We start from the raw sequence: 17,543 nt of genomic DNA on the forward strand, positions 1-17,543 counted from the left end.
CTTCACTGGGCTCCATTTGTTATTTTTGCCATAACACATGCAAAAAAAGACAGCTGTGCTCCAAGGAAGCGTAAACTCCCAACCCAGGCAGAACTGCTCTGCCCAAGTCGGGGCTGGTGTCAAAGGTCGGGGTGCTGACACTGGAGGGGGGTCTGGACTGATAACCCAGAGTCCTGATCCAGACACCCCGAACCCCTGAGCCTGCACAAGTGCCCGCCCCCCCCCGTTACGAGCCAGCCCCCACCCTCGCCCCAAGACACGGAGGGGCCTCCCCCTCCCCCACCAGCTTCTGGCCCCCAGACCCTCCCCTCCCCGGCCAGCTGGCCAAAGCAGGGCTGGGGACACCAAGCCAGCGCTGGAGACCGACGAAGCCGTCTGCGGCCGCCATGCTGCGGAACACATTCCCACAGCCCTTCCTGACCTGGGTCAAAGGCCACAGACTGTCACTACGGGGTGGGGTTAATTTTGCGTGGAAGGAATTTAGGATAGTTTTAAACACTGGGGGAGGAGCTACAGGACGCTGAGGGAGGCAGAATTCTGAGGGTGATTCCTATGCCGGGCACCGCAAGTGCGCTCTTGCACAGGGGACCGCGGGGGTGGCGCAGACGCCCCAGGGGGCTCCAGGAGATGGGGAAGATGGGGAGTGGGTGCGTGGTGGGGGGGTGAGTGAGGTGGCTCCCCAGGACCCCTGGCTTCGTTGAGCAGGGCGGGTCTCTGGGTCCTGCGGGGCCTGGGCACGTGGAGGCACCTCCCCCAGGGTCTAACCCCTGCCTCCGTCCTCCCTGCCTCGCCGCCTCCCATCCTCCCTGCCTCTGTCCTCCCGTCCTCCCTGCCCGGCCTGGCTGCCCCCCCACCCCAGAGATCCCCAGGAGAGGGGCACCTCGCACCGCCCACCGCAGCCCAGGCCTCGCAGGGGTCTCCAGGGGTTAGAACATGCCGCTCTGGCATCAGGGGTTGGGAGGCAAGAAGGGAGAATTAATCAGCCCTGTGGTCCTGGACGGACGGGGGCCAGGGAGACACACGGCCACCCCAGCTCCTGCCCCAGCTGCCCAGCTGATGAGGGCACGGTCAGCCCACGGGGCATCCCAGGTGCCATCGCACTGCCAGGGCCCAGGAGCGGAGCTGTCCAGGTGGGAGGTCTCTTCCCAGGTAGCAGTCAGGGCAGGGACGGTGCCCGGTGGACCGCAGGAGGCAGCAGTCAGGAGGAGCGTGGCTGGGTCGCCCAGGAGGGCTGCGAGGGCCTGGGCTCCTTCTGCGGTTCCCCCGGGTGCAAAGCCCAAAGCCCGGGGCCCTGGCACTGGGCCGGAGCTACCTGCGCCCCCAGGAAGCCTGCTCCAGATGGCCCAGAGTCAGGCAGGGTCGTCCTGGGCCTGAAGGTGTTCTGGACACAGGGAGCCCTTGGGCCGCGGCTCGGGGCTCCGGATGGGAGAGACCCCACCCAGGGCCTGGTCCGGCTGCTACTTCTATGGGTGGCCGGAAACCAGCCAATCCAAGGATGTGCCCTGCTCCCCCACAGAGCTGCCCAGCAGGGGGGAGTCCTGCGGGGCTGACCCCTGGGCTCCCCTGGGCTCTGTCTCAGACCCAGGCAGAGGCCTGTGGCCAGTGCCCCACCCCCAGGTAAAGTCACGGCACCCTAAGGAACACATGTGCTTTATTGACCCCCATGGGGACAGGCCTGTGAGCATGAACTGAAGCACAAAGGGGTGGGGGCCGGGGGCAGGGCCAGGCACAGAAGGTGGAGTTCGGGGGTCGCAGGCCTGGGCAGCCACCAGCAGCCTTGATGTTGCCTCCGGTCCTAGGAAAAGCTTTGGATGCTGACCACCACCGTGATGACGATGACCAGAATGGTCCCAAGGATGCTGAGGACCAGGGCCCAGACGTTCAGGCACTTGGCGGTGGAGGCGTAGGCCTGGGCCCCGGTCAGGTCGCCCACCATCTTCCTGTCCCTAGACTGGGGAGACGAGATGGTGAGGGGTCCGGGAGCCAGGATGCACGTCCCCCGGCTCCTCCCTGCCCCCGGCGGGCTGCCCTGCCCTTCCCCACATCCACGACCACCCCTGCCTTCCTCACAGCCCCTCCAGGGCCCTCAGGGCTCATCCTCCCTGCTCTGGCCCCAGGGCAGACTGCCCACTCCCCCTGGGGTGAAGTCCCCTGGGAGCGCCCCTCTCAGGATCTGAGAGAGCCCGGGCTGCCCAGTCTGGGATTCCGGCTTGGGCTGTGGGGAGGATTCCTCTGGCTGCGGGTGGGGGGTCAGACCCCCAGCCCCATGCAGACTCCTGCTAGCCCTGCGCTGGGAGGACTCCCCAGGCCTCACACACACACACACACACACACACAGCACACACGCCAGGGCACACTCAGGGAGAGATGCACACACAGATCACACACGCACACACACACACACACACGCGCACACACACACACACACACACAAGACCCCTCCCAGGTGGCACCCGGGCAGGTGGCGGGGCAGGCGCACACACACTGCTCTGGAGGGGCCCCGCTCGCCCACACGCACCTTCACGGAGTAGGCGAACGCTATGAAGCCCAGGCAGCAGCAGTTCATGAAGAGCGTGTTGAACAGGGACCAGACGACGTGGTCGGGCACGGAGGTGTCGCTGTGGACGTGGATCACGGTGGATGTGGAGGGCGCGGGGCCGTGGGGCGTCCCCAGGACGGCCACCTCGTGCTCCTCCTTGAGCACCTCGTAGTTCGGGGGGAGGCCGGTCTGGGCTCGGGTGAAGAAGGGCTGGGAAGCGTGGCTCATGGTGCCGGGAGGAGAGGAGCAGTGGGTCTGGATGCTCGGAGGCTGCTCGGCGGTCCTCCCTTCCCCCGCAGTTTCGATTTCTCAGAGCTTTCCTTTCCTGGCATTTAGCAAACTGGAAATTGGCTGGGGATTGGGAGGGCGGGAACACATTCCTGAGGATCAAATTACTTTAGGGAAGTGGGGGAGGAAGCCTGAGGGCCAGGGGGGCTTCCTGTGCTGTGACCCAGGGCAGGCGTGTCTCAGCTGAGCTCCAGACCACACCCACCCATGTTTTTTGGGTTTTTCTTTCTTTGAGGCAGAGCCTCACTCTGTTGCCCTGAGTAGGTTCCGTGCTGTCAGCCTAGCTCACAGCAACCTCAATCTCCTGGGCTGAAGCGATCCTCCTGCCTCAGCCTCCCGAGTGGCTGGGACTACATGTGCGTGCCACCATACCCAGCTAATTTTTCTAATTTTAGTAGGGACGGGGGTCTCGCTCTTGCTCAGGCTGGTCTCGAACTCCTGAGCTCAAGTGATCCTCCTGCCTCTGCCTCCCAGAGTGCAGGGATCACAGGCGTGAGCCACCGCGCCGGCCTCCACTCCCCGTTTGAGGCAGGGAGCTGCTTTAGGCACCATTGCTACTTGGGCGCTGCAGCATTACCTGAGTCAGGAAGCTTCGAAATAAAGTTTCAAAGTACTGTGATCAAAACAGGTTGGAGGCAGGGCAAGTTCCAGCTGGTTAGAGTCAAGATAGTGGAGAAAGAGGGTGTCCCCGGGTTCCAGGAAAGCACCGCCCGCCATGAATATTCCTCCCCATGCTTAGCCTAAAATTAAGCCCTCGCTTAAACGGAAGGGCGACAGGGAGCAGGGGTCTCTGCAGGGAGACCTTGTCCGCGGAGTAGAGGTCGACAGTTTCTGAATAACACTGCTTTCACTTCATGCTGTCGCCCCGAATCCTGTCTTGCGTGAAGCCAAGGACCCCCTGGACCTTAAGAGGCTTCCAGCGCTGGGACTCGCTTTGCGGTGTCAGTCTGCTTTGCGTGGGCGTGTCCTCAAACGTGGCTCAATAAACCTCCGTTAACCGTGCCTCTGCTCTTAGTCGTCACCTATTATTTGGGTTATCAGAGGGAGACAGGAAAGTGACTCCCGCGCTGGTGTTGACACCGCAAGGGGGCCGCCGCGGTCGCTGGGACAAGAGGACCGCCCAGGAAGAAAGGACTCAGGCAGGAGATGCGTCAGCCGGGCGGGGAGGAGGGGCTGCCTTCGTGAGCCTCCCCCCAGCGGGGCCGCGGTGTCTGGAGGGAGAGTGGACAACGCACGCAGGGAGTGACACCATTGCGTGTTGGGGCGGAGGGCAGGGCACGCAGTCACGCTGGCACAGACGTCCCACGGGCAAGAAACGAGGACAGGTCCCTCCAGGGCGGGGATCTGAGCATCATAATGAGCTGGGGGTCAATACTGGTCCTTCCTTCAGCCTTGTGGGCAGGTGGGCTGGGGGAGCAGGTGGGGCCGTTCGTCTTCTCTGGGCAAACAGGTGGGGTGAGCGTGAGGCTTTGTGTCACCGCGCGGCTGCAAGGAGGCTGCACCGTTTCTGGGAAACAAACCCAGACCGGAGCGTGTCTGTGCAGCAGAAAGTCACCACCGGGCTCTGGTCAGCGCGTCTCGCTGGCCTGGGAGCTCGAAGCTTAGAGAACTGCAAAAAGAACAGTGAAAAGTGCTCCTGCTCATGGGGCTGGTGACATGGCACCACCTCCCGCCGCGCGGGGGTCAAGCCTGAACCGCAGGAGGCAGGATGCGCAGCGGGGACCACCCCATGCACCACGGTGGAGTGTGGAGCCGCCGGCCTCGGGACGGTGCGTCCTCGGAGGACCCTCCGCCCTCCAGGACCGACGCCGGCAGACGGGGAGACGCTCACTGACGACCACGGGGACAAAGCGCCCAGGTGGAGAGCAAGTGTCTCCAGGGATGTTCACAGAGACAGGAAGGCTGTGGCCGGTCACGTCCCCCAGTCCTTCCCCCCAGCGGGTGGCCACCCACATGGGTGATGAGGACAGAGGAATGAACCCTGACCTCTCGGGCGACGGGGGCGCTGGGCCAGGTCGGGATCTTGACGCGCAGTGGGCGCGTGGGCGCGTGGCGGCCAAGGGGCCAGTGGGCCTGGTCCCCAGACCCTCCCCCGGGCATTTCCACTCCCCGAGTGTGGCGTGCGGCGTGGAGAGAAGGGTGGTGTGTGGGACCCCCGTGGGGTCACGGCCTGCTGGGCGGGAGCCAGGCAGTGGGGTCAGCCATGTGGAGGCTCTGGAACTGCCCCTCCCCCTGCCCGGCCAGCAGAGTCAACCTGAAACACCTGGAGAGGAGAACGGAATTAGGGGCCACCGCAGAGCCCCGCGGGAGTGGGGTGCCGGTCCCTGAGCACCCTCCCCTCCCTTCTTCTGGCCAGGGGGACAGGGGGACCCTGGTGGGTGACAGTGATTGGTGCTGACCCACCAAGGGGGAGCCCAGGTGCAGCTGGGGGCCCGATGTAGACAGGGGCGGCCTGGAGTGGGGGTGGGGAGCACTCTGGCCTGTGCGGTGCCGTTCACGCCCGCCTGCCCTGCCCTCCGCTGCCGGTCACGGTCACGCAGGGCACATCCTGTTCCCGTGTCTGGTCAACACAGGGGTCCAGACCTGGCCATCTTGCCCGGTTCTGAATGTGTCCAAAGGGCCAGCCCAGCTCCAGGGGTCCTGTGGGTCGGCTCAAGTCTGTGTGGGCCGTACTGTGTGGCCCAGCTTCTCCTCTGCCTCCTGCCCTCCCTGCCCTACACAGATTTCCTTTTCTTTTTTTTTTTTCTTGAGACAGAGTCTCGCTCTGTTGGCCTGGCTAGAGTGAGTGCCGTGGCGTCAGCCTAGCTCACAGCAACCTCAAACTCCTGGGCTCAAGCAATCCTCCTGCCTCAGCCTCCCGAGTAGCTGGGACTACAGGCATGCGCCACCATGCCCGGCTAATTTTTTCTATATATATATATTTTTTTAGTTGGCCAGATAATTTCTTTCTATTTTTAGTAGAGATGGGGTCTCGCTCTTGCTCAGGCTGGTCTCGAACTCCTGAGCTCAAACGATCCGCCCACCTCGGCCTCCCAGAGTGCTGGGCTTACAGGCGTGAGCCACCACGCCCGGCCCAGAGTTCCTTTTCGAAGTCTGCTTTCTGGGGGATGTGGATGGGAGCAGCCTCACAGGGCCTGGCGGGTCACCCCAGCGCCTGGGCTTCCCTCCGAGTGCGGTGGGCGCCCTGCAGTGTCGTGGGACGCAGGGCTGTTCCCACGGGGTCACTGCCCGCAGCGCTGAGCAGCAAGGAGCCCCCCAGGAGGAGGGCGGCTTGCCCTACACGGTGGAGCCAACGGGACTTGGCCTGGGCCACACAGGGACAGGAGCCCAGACTCTGGCCGTGCGCCCTGGCCCCTGCCTGCCTTAGGAAGGGGTGGGCAGGGGTGCAGGGGGGACCCAGAGGTCTCCCGTGGGAGAGGCCAGGGCGCCCCCTCTGCAGTGCAGGCTCTGGGGTTTGCGTCTGCAGCGGGGAGGGAAAGGGGGGCTGTTGGCACAAGATGCATCTCTGGCCCAATGCTGGGTCCTCCCGAGGGACCCCTGAGCCCTAAACAGGACCCCCCCACCCCCACATTGCAGGATTGGGGCGGGCAGCTGCCTGCCGGGAGGGCAGAGGGGGCCAGCACAGATCCGCCCCAGGCCCCACTGCACACCCTGGGGGGCTTGCTGCAGCCCCCTGTGGTTCAGGGGGCTTCCCCCATCCCCTGTCATGCTGTCTCCCCCGTGGCTGTCCCCTGCCTTTCCGCCACCTGCTGTGGTCTCTCTCCCACGAGCTGCCCACAGGGGACTCTGTGTCCCCAAGGCCCCCACGCTGGCGACCCGAAGGTGACCTGGGCAGAGCCTGCACTCTGGGCTCTGGGGAGGGAGGGTCTGCGCTTCCGGCAGGTCTGGTGCTGAGGTGGGGCCGGCCGGGCGGGGGGCTCAGTCCCCGGCAGCTGAGGCTGCACGTGCCACCCGCGGCTTGGCCTGGAGGACGGGCTGTGGCGGGTGGGCACCCCGGCCGCGCCAGCCGCCTTCGGTGGGGTGGGGGATGGGCTGCGCAGGGAGGGGGTCTCTGCCACTGCCCCCCGCAGCCTTCCCGGGGGCTCCTAGGGCAGGACGGCCCGGACGGGGGCTCTGCAGGGCGTCGCCGCCGCCGCGGTCCGCGCGGCCTGGGGGGCGGGGCGGGGCCGCGCTCCAGGCTGTAATTTGCGATATATTTGGCGGCGGCGGCGGGAGAGCCGCGGGGCTATAAGCGCCGCGGGAGCCCACCCTGGACGCGCGCGTGGAGCAGGAAGCGACGGCGCTGGAACCCATGGACACGTCGTTCCCCCGCGAGGACCCCCAGCCTCCCACGGCCCGCAAGGCCGACGGCGCGGCCCCCACGGCGCTCACGCTGGGGGCGCCGCGACCCCCGCCTCGAGACCACTTGGTCTGGTCGGTCTTCAGCACCCTGTACCTGAACCTGTGCTGCCTGGGCTTGCTGGCGCTGGCCTACTCCGTCAAGGTGGGTGGCCGGGGGTTGCTCACCTGGGTGGGGGCTGGTCCATCCACAAGAGCGCAGAGGCTGGGAGCGGGTACGCACGGAGTCCCCTTGTTCCGACGGGGCTTTCACAGGCGGCTCCTGGCACAGCCCCGTGAGGCCTCGGCCTGGGGTGGGGCTGGGGGCCGGGGCAGCCCGGAGGACCCCTCGCCCACAGAGGGCCCCTGCAGGCCGACCCTGGCCTGGCTGCGGCCCCAGGCATGTCGGGCCACTCCCCTCCATCCAGACTTTGGGTCCAGAGGGGGCCCTCCAGGTGCCTGGGGTGGGGGAGGCCGGGCCCCCGCCCCGAGGACGCGTGGAGATCCGCCGTGGCTGCTCTGCAGGCCCGAGACCAGAAGGTGGCTGGGGACCTGGAGGCCGCCCGGCGTTTCGGCTCCAAAGCCAAGTGCTACAACATCCTGGCCGCCATGTGGACACTGGTGCCACCACTGCTGCTCCTGGGGCTGGTGGTGACGGGCGCCCTGCACCTGGCCCGGCTGGCCAAGGACTCTGCAGCCTTCTTCAGCACCAAGTTTGACGATGGGGACTATGACTGACAGGCTGGGGCCTGACCCTGTCCTGACCTGGGCCCGACCCCCGGACTGACCCAGGGTGCTGTCCAGGAGTGGTGCTGGCTCTCTGGAGCCCGACCCCACCCTGACCCTGGGGTCCTGCAGCCCCAGCACGGCACCGGCCCCATCCAGACCCCAGGGCCTCACCCTACCCTGGGAGGGGGTCCCAGCCCCTAACTCTGCCCCCAGCCCGACTCCCTCCCCGCTCCCCAGGCTCAGGCCCAGTTTCACAATTAAAGTGCCTGGTTCCAGAAGGTGCCTCCTGGACCTCCCTCCTGGCTGGGGCGGGGGAGAGAGCTACCCAGGGACACTGCAGCCACGTTGCGCTGGACCGACCCCCCCACGGCTCAGCAGCCCCGTTCTGTCTGCTCGGCCGTGACCGGCTGTCCCCTGCGTCCGGCCACTGGCAGCCTGTGGCTTCTGGGGTGGAGACGCCTGAGTATTTTAGAACGAAGTTCGGGAGCCCAGGCCTTTGATCCCTGCTGCCCTGTGGTTTAGTGGCCTGTGTTCCAGGACGTGTGTGGGTGTGTCCCAGTTCCACACGCGTGCCCGTGCCATCCATGCGCATGTGTGTGTGTGCACGCAGGGCTCGTGTGAGCGTCGCACTCCTGTCTGGGGTTGGGCGTGGGCCGCCCGCCCTCCAGCTCGCTGTGTCCCTGGTACCCCGTAGTCCTGACAGATCCCAGACCCCAGTGGTTTCCCTCCCTCCCGGGTCGGTGAGGGGGGCTGGGAAGGCAGGGACTGTCCCCTGGGTGGGGCTCACACATGTCATCTGTGCACACAGACAGGGTCTCAGCCCCCCTCCGCCCTCCCTGCCTCCCCCAGCCCACGACGGCACAGAGAGGCAGGCAGGGAGAAACGGGGGGGGGGCCGGGTAATACTTTTGAGCCCTCTGGTGCTTGGTGCCTGTCCTGATTCCACCTCGCTGTGCCCCCCACACTGCCCCGTGCACCCACCGCAACAGCAGAGCCTGGCAAATGGGGGGCCCGCTAGCACCCTGTGTGGCTGGGGTGAGGCCAGCCAGTGATGGGCGGGGGGCTAATTGCAGGGTCCTTAACTGCAAGGCAGCTCAGGCTTTGAGCACCCCGCCCAGGGTCCCTTCCCTCCCCAGGGAGCCCCCGTCTGTGACACGCCTGTGGCCAGCAGCTGGCCCATCTGTCTCCACGGAGCCCCACGCTGCGGCTGGTGTCTGCAGCCCGGGCCAGGCACTGGAGCCAGGCAGGGCTGATCCCACGAGGGACCAAGGACACGGCAGGGTGTCAGTCTGTGCCCACGCCGAGTGAGGGCGGGGCTCGGCTGAGCCCCCCTGGGGGAAGCGTCCCAGGCTGCGTCTCCCGGGCAGGCTGATGGGCCCTGGCCAGCCAGGGCCACAGGCAGGCGCTGAGCCACCACTGCCTCCCCAAAGTGTCACCCCACTGTGCGCACAGAGGTGACCCCCCACACACACACACACACAGACACGTACACACGCAGCAAGTGCCAGGCTGCCTCTGTCCTGCCAGCGCAGGGCCTCCTGCCTCCCCGTCCTGATGCCTGTGCCCACGTCACCCCGGCTCTGGGCTGCAAAGGCAAACATCTGCCCCTGCCAGGCACAGCCCTCACCCGGCCCCTTGCTGTCCAGTGACAGTGTGCGATGGGCACAGCTCTGAAGCTGAGGGACCTGGGCGAGGCCCACGGAGGCCAGGGCTCCAGTCCTCAAGGCCACACACCCTCGGCTCAGCCGGTCCCCACTGTGGCCGTGAGCCCTGGCAGGCGTGCCCCCGGCCACTGCGTCCACCGGATGCATGTGCACAGGTTTCCACCCCGCACGGGTCCCATCAGGGCAGCCATGAGGACCGTCCCGGGCCAGCTGTGCTCTGGGGCCACACCCGCACCCCACTCGCTGCTCCCAGCAGTGAGCGCAGCAGAGACGAGGGGACAGGCCTCCTGGCGCCGCACTCTGATCCCAGAGCCCCCCGCAGACGTCTCCACACACGCCCTCCCTCCTCCCCCACAAGTCGCTGCAGACCTGCATCGGAACAGGGCTCTGGGCTGGCGGCGGCTTCCTGGAGAACATGGACAGAGTCTCCACGGAGAACAGGGAGTAAACAGGGCGATGCCAGGACAGAGGTGGCAGGTGCCGCATCAGGAGACCCCCCTCCCTGCTCAGCGTGGGCGTCGGGGTCGCTGCACCTCCCGACCCCAGGGGAAAAGGGAAGGAAAGAAGCACGTGGGCTCTTTAGAGGAGCGAAGCTTTTCCCAGCACCAAACTTTAATTCCTCAAACCGACTGGGCGCAGGGGGGTCGGTCCCGTCAGGACTCGCAGTGGACGCCCTCTCCTCTCCTTTCTGGGAAACCGCTGATGGCCACCCAGGCACTGAGGTCCAGGAGCAGAGGCTGCGCAGAGCCTCTGGCCGCGGGGAGCCCACCCAGGACAAAAGGGCCAAGGCCACGGCCCTGAATCCACGCACGGTGGGCTCTGGCCCCTCCAGGTGGTCAGTGGAGAGATTTGGGGTCTTGCTCTCGCACACACCCGTCCTATTTCCCAGTGACAGGCCCCACCTCCCCACTTCCCTTCCCAAAGGCTGCCACCCCACCCTCCCCGTGGCAGAGGCAGTGGAGCCCGGGATGCAGAAGATTAAGTCCCACAACACCCTGTGAGTTTGGGGACCAGCCCTGCCTGCTCCTGAATGGCATGACCTGGAAAGTTCCTCTCTGGCAAAGCTGCAACTGAGAGTCCTGAGTAATTCTGTAGGTGACCGAGGCCGCTTCCTGCAGGCCCTTTCCCCTGCCGTCCCCAGGAGGCCGGCACCTGCCTCTGCGCCTTCTCAGCGAGCCACTGGCTGCTCCCCACGCAGCCCTGTGGCCTGTGGTGCCCAGGAGAGGGCACTCTGGGACGGGAGCTGAGGTTCTGGCTCAGCAAGAGCTCAGGAAGTCGTCCTGGGGAGGCACGAGAAAGGTGCAGAGAGGAGGTGGGGTCCTGTCAGTCCACAGGGGGTCGGGGGGCTCAGGCTGGAGGCAGATGGCCTTGAACTTTAGGCCATGCAAGCTGGGCTTTCCCGCGAGCCCGTCTGCAGGTGGGGGGGGGGAGGAACGTCAGGCCAGGAGCGGTGGGCATGGAAGGGGTGGCCAGGGGGAGGCCCCAGGGACGACTGTGGAGCCAGTAGCCCTGGCTGCGTGGGGGCAGGGCTCCGGTGAGGCACCGAGGGTGAACCAGGGTCCTCTGGGCGCTGGGGCGGCGTCTCTCACTCCCGGAGTGGGACTCACAGGCAGCTACAGGCTGACTTTTGTATCCGGCCGGCAGAGCGGGGAAAGGAGACCTTGTTTCCTGCAGGTAGAGGGGCAGCCTGGGGGTGAGGGCGCACAGCAGGCACCCTGACGTCACATGTCCCCAGCCTCTGGGGGGCTCTGGGGGTGGTCTCCCACCTGGCCGCAGAGGAAGCCGGGCCTGTGACGGCCAAAGCTCGGCCTCCAGTGGGGCTGCCCGGGGCCCTGGCCGGGCCACAACTTCTACTGTCACGGAGTCCTCGGAGAAGGAGAAGTTGAGCTTGTTCCCCTGGTAGGAGATGCCAGAGACGCACACTCTGGGGACCCCCGCCAGGCACATGGGGTCAAAGGTCACACCTGTCCTGGTGACCCTGCAGAGGGGAGGAGAGCCCTGTGAGGGGCGGGTGGGGAGGACCCGCCCTCTGCCAGCCCCTGCGCTCACCTGAAGCCCGTGCACCCGAAGAGCACGGCCTGCAGGAAGCCCCCCATGCCCGTCAGGAAGTTCACGGCGCCAGACCCATCGGCGTTCTCCGTCCACACCTGGGGGGACAAGCAGGTGGATGCCAGGCCCCAGGACGGGCCCTGCCGCCAGGGCCGTACCTGCGGGAGCTGAGGCTGGGCTCCTCTCCCACCTTGAAGGGCTCAGCCGCGTTGGCGAAGCTCCTGTCCAGAAGCGTCCGGGCCCGCGCAGCGTCCTTCAGCTCCATCCAGCCCACCGCAAACATGCTCTGGAGGCAGAGGGCAGAGGTCAGAGGACAGGCTGAGGTGAGGCCCACCACATGCGGAGGGGAGACCGAGGCTGGTGGGCAGGCTCCCCCTGCAGCTGCTCACCCAGGTCATGGCGGGGCCCCGGGGGGACGTCACGGCCTCGTAAACCTCCAGGTTTCTCCTGCGCACATCGGGACTCAGGGGGAAGGGGACCGGGTACCCCAGGAGCACGACGTCCGCCTGCTTCACCTGCTCTCCTGGGGGGACCGGCTGCTGACGGGGCGGGACCCGCGGGTGGACGGAGGGTCCGGGGCGGAGGGGAAGTCTGCGGGGAGCTCAGCGTCCACTCACCAAGCTCGTACCCATCAAACTCAGGGTGGAAGTTCCGCTCCGGGTCAAAGGGCACCTTGATCTTGTCAGCCACCTCCAGCCACCGGTTGGGGACGGGCAGCCCCAGGTCCCAGGCCAGGGCAGCAGCAAAGCGCAGGCTAGGGATGGAGGAAGGGAGGGGACGCTGCAGCCCCAGCCCCGGCAGAGGCCCCGGCGGGGCAAGGCAGGGCAGGCCTCCAGCCGGGGCGGGGTCTCGGGTCTGACCTGTTCTGGGCCAGCACGTTGGTGTACACGGAATTGTTGACGCCAGCATGGTACTCGTCGGGGGGTATGACTCCTGCGCACACGAGTCCGCGATGCTGCTTAGTGCAGAGTCTCAGGGACCTGCCCCCGACGCCAGCGTGGGGCAGACACCTGTGGGTCTGGGAGCACCCCCCGCCCCAGGCGCGCACCCCGTAGGTGGTACTTCTCCTCCCTGGGGCTCCATTCCACGCGGCTGCACCAAAACTCTGCCACCGCACTGACCACAGCCCAGCCGCCAGCCTCTCGGAAGAGCTGCAGGTCCTGAAACAGAGGCCAGGACACCAGTCAGGCTGCCCAGAAAGGACGGCCGCTCCGAGCCGCCAGCTTCCCAGAACTGGCCCGAACAGGAAGCCACGGAGGGGTGGGCGCGGTGACCCTCACCTGGGTGGAATAATAGTACAGCTGGAAGGCCAACACCACCGCCCCGTTGACGTGGATCTCCTGGGTCCCGTAGACGTCCTCGGGGCAGACCTCCAGGCCGGAGCCTGCGCTCTCCCAGGCGAACTTGGCTCCCTGAGGCGGAGGACGCGGAACAGACTTGCCCTGTGCTGGGGGGCAGGGGTGGCCCCAACTGCCCCGTGCCCTCAGCCTGCACCCCAAAGGGCCGGAGGAGGCGGGGGCACAGTGCCCTGTGGGTGCTGCTGCCGTGGTGCCCGTCCCCACCTTGGGCCAGGGCAGTGAGGGGACCCAGGGGGTCACGGGAGCCCTGCTGCTGTTCCCCCTCCTCTCTCAGTGCCGGCTGGGGGTCTGCGGAGGCCCCACAAGCCTTGGGTGGAGCATCCAGGACCTGCCGGCTCCCGCAGAGAGGGCCCTGGGGGCAGGTGCCCGGCGCCTCACCTGGCAGCCCAGGTTGCGGGCGTTCTCCAGGGCCCCGCCCAGCGTCCGGACTCGGTACTCCAGGATGGCCCTGGCCGCTTGGGGGTGGAGCATCAGGACCAGCGGGAACATCCAGAGCTCCTGAGGGCACAGCCCCGCATTCCCAAGCTGAGCGGGGCTGACTCCTCTGCCTGCCCACGGCCCCGCCCCACACCCAGGCCCCGCCCCGCGCCCCGCCCCGCGCCGGACCCCGCCCCACGCCCCGCCCCACGCCCCGCCCCACAGCCGGCTACGGCCTGCACGGCGGAGAGCTCCGTCCTGCCTCGGGCAGGCGCTCGGCCTCCTTCCGGCTTCTTCCTCTGCTGCCCACTCGGACCCTCCGGCTCCCACCGCCTGCCCGCCCCGGGGTCCATCTCCGGCCAACAACCCTGGAATTCTGGCACCTCCCGCAGCTTCTGGTGGCGCCCAAGGGCTCAGGCCGGAATCCGGCACGGACAGCCCAGGGTAGGGGCCCGACCTCGAGCGAGGGACTCGGCCCCTCCGAGCTCCGCGGTGAGATGGCCACAGCGCCCACCTCGGAGACGTCAGATGATGAGGCCGCAGCCCTGAGCAGCCACCCTCGATGCCTCCACGCCCACCGGCCACCGCGCCCCCTACCCCGTGCCCTCAGCTTTCCTGCCTCTTCTCAGTGCCCTCAGCTCCACTGGGCAGCCCCACGGGTCTTTCCAGAACGTGTCACTCTCCTGATTAAAGCCTCCACGGCCTCCTCGGCCCTCGAGTAAACTCCAAGTGCTACACAGTGCTCTCTACAAAGCCCTGGTGACCTAGGCTTGCTGCCCTTCCTGCCTGAGTGAGGGTCACCCCTGCCTGCCAGGTGCCTTGCACCCTGTAGCTCTGGGCCTTTGCACCTCTGGTCCCTCACTCTTCTCTACCCACCGTGTGCACATCCTTCTGCTGAGATGCCACCTCCTCCAGGAAGCCTTCCCTTCTACCACAGCCCCTGTGCTTCCCCAACCACAGTGGCGACCCCAGGGAGGGCAGAGGCAGTGTCCCTCCACGTCCATGTGCCACCTAGCGCTGGGTGGACCCTGCTCACCTGGTCCCAGAAGACGTGGCCCCAGTAGCATTCCTCACGGCTCCCGTTGGAGAGGCCACCAGGGCTGAGGCCGTGGCAGGTGTACCCCGTGGCCTCGGGCTGAGGCAGGGCACTGAGCAGGTAGTAGAGGGAGCCACGCAGGGCCTGGCGCAGGGGCAGGGGCCCGGCCACGTCCACGCCACAGCCTGCCCAGAGCTGGGCCCAGGCCCGTGTGTGGCTGCTGTACAGGGCTCCCCCGGCCTGCAGCTGCGTGGCCTCCGCGAGGCAGGCCCGGGCCTCGGCCTGGCTGCCGCCCACCACCGTCAGGAAGTCCCAGGTGCCGTAGTCCTCGCCTTGCCCCAGGGTCAGGGCCGGGGGCACTGGTGTCCACAGCATGTGCACCTGCTGCTGCGGCCCTCCGGGCTGCTCAGGGGTGAGGGTGCGGCCGTAGAGGTAGCTGCAAGAGTGCGGCCGTGCCTCAGGGAGGGGCTCCCCACCTGGGCTCCCCCGGCTGGGACCCCAGCCCCGTGCTCACCGGGCTCCCTGGAAGTCAGGACCCCGACGCAGGTCCAGGTCTGGGCTTTCCGGGCAGAAGGCCGACCGCAGCAGCACCGTGATGAGCTCGCGCCCCGGGGTCCGGCGGGCGACGGACACGCTGAAGGCCAGCACGTGGGGCAGAGTGCGGTGGGCGTAGAGGCACTGGGAGGCCCGGAAGCTGGGGCCCTCCAGGGTGTGCAGAAAGGAACCTGGGGAGGGTGGGAGGGGCGGCAGGACCACCCGTGGAAGGCTGCCAAGCTGCCGGTCCCCCAAAGGCACAAGGCCACGCCGCGCAGTGGTGGCCGCCCTGGCGGGGGTCAAGTCCTGCTGACCTCTGGCCGCCCCTCCCCACCAGGAGGTGGACCCACCCTCCGACCCTCAGTTCCTCTGTCTGGGAAGCTGCAGCTGCACCAGGGACCTCGGGGACCTGCTAGGCAGGAGCCCACCCAGCTGCAGGGACGGGGGACCCTCGAGTGCGCCGTGGCCTCCTGGGCTGCCTCTGCCTTGTGAGAGTCCCGTGTGAGGTAAGGAGGTGCCGGGTGGGGTCTGCTGGTGTGGTTCTGCCGCTCCACGGGAACAGCGGCCTGGGGGCAGGGGGAACTACCTGTGCCGGTGTCCAGGGCAAAGGTCTCCGTCAGCTGCTCTCCAGCCCCCACGGGAGCCTCCATCCGCACGTTGAGGGGACTGGGCAGAACGGCCCGGTGCGTGTCCGCCCCGAGCCCGTTGTACACGCCGCTCACATGCAGCCTATCATGATACACACGTGTGCCCAGGTACGCGTTGGTCACGGTGGCCCAGAGCCGGGGGTCACTGGGCAGAGAGTGGGCAGTGAATATGGTGGAGTCCTCGCTGGCGTCCTCCATGGTCAGCCGCAGGGGCCTGGAGAGGGGGCCCGGGCCCTGTGAGGGGCTGAGCCTCCCTCTTTGGACTCCTCAGCCCCCCCCAGCCCCCCCAGATGGCGGCAGGTGTGGGACTGGCGGGCAGCCCTGACACTCCACAGCCCCCACCTGCGAGCCACCCTCAGCTCTCAGAGGAGCCCAGTCCCCCAGGAGCGATTTCCAGGGACCCACCTGAGTCCCCACACCTGTCCTCCAACTCCCACCCGAGAACCCGACCCTAGCCCTTGGCGGGACTCCCTGGCCTGCTCTCCAACCTGTAGCCCCCCGCACCAGGCCCTGAGCCCCTTCCTGTGGCCGGGACTTGCGTCCGCGGGCGGATGTGCCCGGCCAGCGAGGAAGTCGTGCCCCCCGCCCCTCCTCCCTCCTCCCGGCCCCGAGTGCAGGAAGGGGCCGCGTCCGGCCGGGGCTGGGGACGCAGGCGGGTGGTCTCGGGGACTGCTTGGCCACCGGACACTCCGCGTGGGCAGCTGGGTACCTCCGCTCCGCGCCGAGGACGAGGTGGGCGCTGCTCCTGCAGGGCCCGGTGGCCGCGTCAGCAGGAAGGCTCGGCGGTCCCGCCCCGGAGGGCCCGCCAGGGGCGGGGCGGCCGGCTGGAGGCCGCTGCCCACCCAGGCCGGGGCTGCGGCGTCCGAGCGGGCCTGGTTCCCTGCTGGGACCTGAGTGGGAAGCGCAACCTTTGACCCAAAACTGTCTCCGAGGGGGAGTTTGAGGGGGGCCAGCGGGGCTCCTGGCGGTTTCCCTCTCCAATTCCTGCCTCCCCTGTGCCCCTCGTGCAGGAGCGGGGTCCTGCCACTTCTGGAGAGCACCCTTCTCTTGGCCCGGGGACCCCACCTTCGGCTCTCCCAGCCGTGCGCCCAGCTCAGACCTCCTCGCCCCACCTGCCAGCCTGGGCACCCCGGGCCGGCCCTGCTCTCCCTCCTGGCCGCGGAGACGCAGACTCGGTGGCCAGGTGCGCCGAACCCGCTCCTCCCGCGGCTCCTCCGCCCCAGGTGATCTCAGCTCCGCCCGTCCTGCTGCTCGGCCGAGGCCTTGGCTCACCTCGCCCCGCCCCTCCGACCCGTCAGCCCCCTCCAACCCCTCCGACCCCTCCGACCCTCCGACCCCTCGGCCCCTCCAACCCCTCCGCCCCTCGGCCCCTCGGCCCCTCCGACCTGTCCGCCCCTCCAATCCCTCCAACCCCTCCGCCCCTCCGGCCCCTCCAACCCCTCCGACCCCTCCGACCCTCCGACCCCTCCGACCCCTCGGCCCCTCCGACCCGTCAGCCCCTCCGACCCGTCCGCCCCTCGGCCCCTCGGCCCCTCCGACCCGTCCGCCCCTCCGACCCGTCCGCCCCTCCGACCCCTCCAACCCCTCCGCCCCTCCGGCCCCTCCAACCCCTCCGGCCCCTCCAACCCCTCCGCCCCTCCGGCCCCTCCAACCCCTCCGCCCCTCCAACCCCTCCAACCCGTCCGCCCCTCCAACCCCTCCGACCCGTCCGCCCCTCCGACCCGTCCGCCCCTCCGACCCCTCCAACCCCTCCGGCCCCTCCGGCCCCTCCGGCCCCTCCGGCCCCTCCAGCCCCTCCAACCCCTCCCTCCCTCCGCCCCTCGGCCCCTCCGCACACGCCCAGCCACGGACAGGTGCTGCGAGCCCACCTTCCACCTGCCTGGATCCCGTGCCGGGCACCGCTCCGAGCCTGCACTCGCCTCCACCCCAAAACCCCGCCCCACGCCCCTCGGTTCCAGACCCCCCT

At 68.0% G+C, this 17,543-nt stretch overlaps 3 protein-coding genes across 5 annotated transcripts; 1 reads left to right on the forward strand and 2 right to left on the reverse strand.

Annotated features, from left to right (window-relative positions):
- Window positions 1–1,731: 1,731 nt before the first annotated feature.
- LOC138385458 (interferon-induced transmembrane protein 3-like) lies at window positions 1,732–2,888 on the reverse strand. Its single transcript, XM_069471895.1, has 2 exons — window positions 2,519–2,888; window positions 1,732–1,951 (listed from the first exon to the last, which is right to left on the reverse strand). The coding sequence occupies exons 1-2, from the start codon at window positions 2,765–2,767 to the stop codon at window positions 1,796–1,798; spliced, it is 405 nt and encodes a 134-aa protein (XP_069327996.1). The 5' UTR covers window positions 2,768–2,888; the 3' UTR covers window positions 1,732–1,795.
- A 3,989-nt stretch (window positions 2,889–6,877) lies between these two features.
- On the forward strand, window positions 6,878–8,218 carry IFITM5 (interferon induced transmembrane protein 5). Its single transcript, XM_069471896.1, has 2 exons — window positions 6,878–7,310; window positions 7,670–8,218. The coding sequence occupies exons 1-2, from the start codon at window positions 7,119–7,121 to the stop codon at window positions 7,880–7,882; spliced, it is 405 nt and encodes a 134-aa protein (XP_069327997.1). The 5' UTR covers window positions 6,878–7,118; the 3' UTR covers window positions 7,883–8,218.
- A 2,709-nt stretch (window positions 8,219–10,927) lies between these two features.
- On the reverse strand, window positions 10,928–16,805 carry PGGHG (protein-glucosylgalactosylhydroxylysine glucosidase). 3 transcript variants are annotated; one of them, XM_069471906.1, is made up of 15 exons: window positions 16,690–16,805; window positions 16,287–16,467; window positions 15,517–15,791; window positions 14,911–15,121; window positions 14,397–14,832; window positions 13,322–13,441; window positions 12,866–12,997; window positions 12,634–12,745; window positions 12,446–12,518; window positions 12,203–12,339; window positions 11,975–12,108; window positions 11,776–11,871; window positions 11,586–11,683; window positions 11,303–11,514; window positions 10,928–11,204 (listed from the first exon to the last, which is right to left on the reverse strand). In XM_069471906.1, exons 3-15 carry the CDS (start codon window positions 15,773–15,775, stop codon window positions 11,140–11,142), a joined length of 2,085 nt encoding a protein of 694 aa, XP_069328007.1. In that variant the 5' UTR covers window positions 15,776–15,791; window positions 16,287–16,467; window positions 16,690–16,805; the 3' UTR covers window positions 10,928–11,139. The 3 variants fall into 3 exon arrangements, with proteins under 3 accessions (XP_069328007.1, XP_069328008.1, XP_069328010.1); XM_069471907.1 differs by having other exon boundaries at window positions 16,643–16,692; XM_069471909.1 differs by lacking the exons at window positions 16,287–16,467; window positions 16,690–16,805 and adding an exon at window positions 15,983–16,257.
- Between the last annotated feature and the right edge of the window lie 738 nt (window positions 16,806–17,543).

This window comes from Eulemur rufifrons, chromosome 6 (assembly GCF_041146395.1).
Source record: "Eulemur rufifrons isolate Redbay chromosome 6, OSU_ERuf_1, whole genome shotgun sequence".
NCBI lineage: Eukaryota > Metazoa > Chordata > Mammalia > Primates > Lemuridae > Eulemur > Eulemur rufifrons.

What these genes read in the sequence shown, in the direction of transcription:
- LOC138385458 (XM_069471895.1), bottom strand. Translation starts at nt 2,767, where the DNA reads ATGAGCCACGCTTCCCAGCCCTTCTTCACCCGAGCCCAGACCGGCCTC. An exon ending in CGTTCGCCTACTCCGTGAAG is followed by an intron (nt 1,952 to 2,518) that starts GTGCGTGTGGGC and finishes TCGTCTCCCCAG; the next exon opens with TCTAGGGACAGGAAGATGGT.
- IFITM5 (XM_069471896.1), top strand. Translation starts at nt 7,119, where the DNA reads ATGGACACGTCGTTCCCCCGCGAGGACCCCCAGCCTCCCACGGCCCGC. An exon ending in CGCTGGCCTACTCCGTCAAG is followed by an intron (nt 7,311 to 7,669) that starts GTGGGTGGCCGG and finishes GCTGCTCTGCAG; the next exon opens with GCCCGAGACCAGAAGGTGGC.
- PGGHG (XM_069471906.1), bottom strand. Translation starts at nt 15,775, where the DNA reads ATGGAGGACGCCAGCGAGGACTCCACCATATTCACTGCCCACTCTCTG. An exon ending in TGTACTATTATTCCACCCAG is followed by an intron (nt 12,746 to 12,865) that starts GTGAGGGTCACC and finishes CCTCTGTTTCAG; the next exon opens with GACCTGCAGCTCTTCCGAGA. An exon ending in TTCGGGTGCACGGGCTTCAG is followed by an intron (nt 11,515 to 11,585) that starts GTGAGCGCAGGG and finishes TCCCCTCTGCAG; the next exon opens with GGTCACCAGGACAGGTGTGA.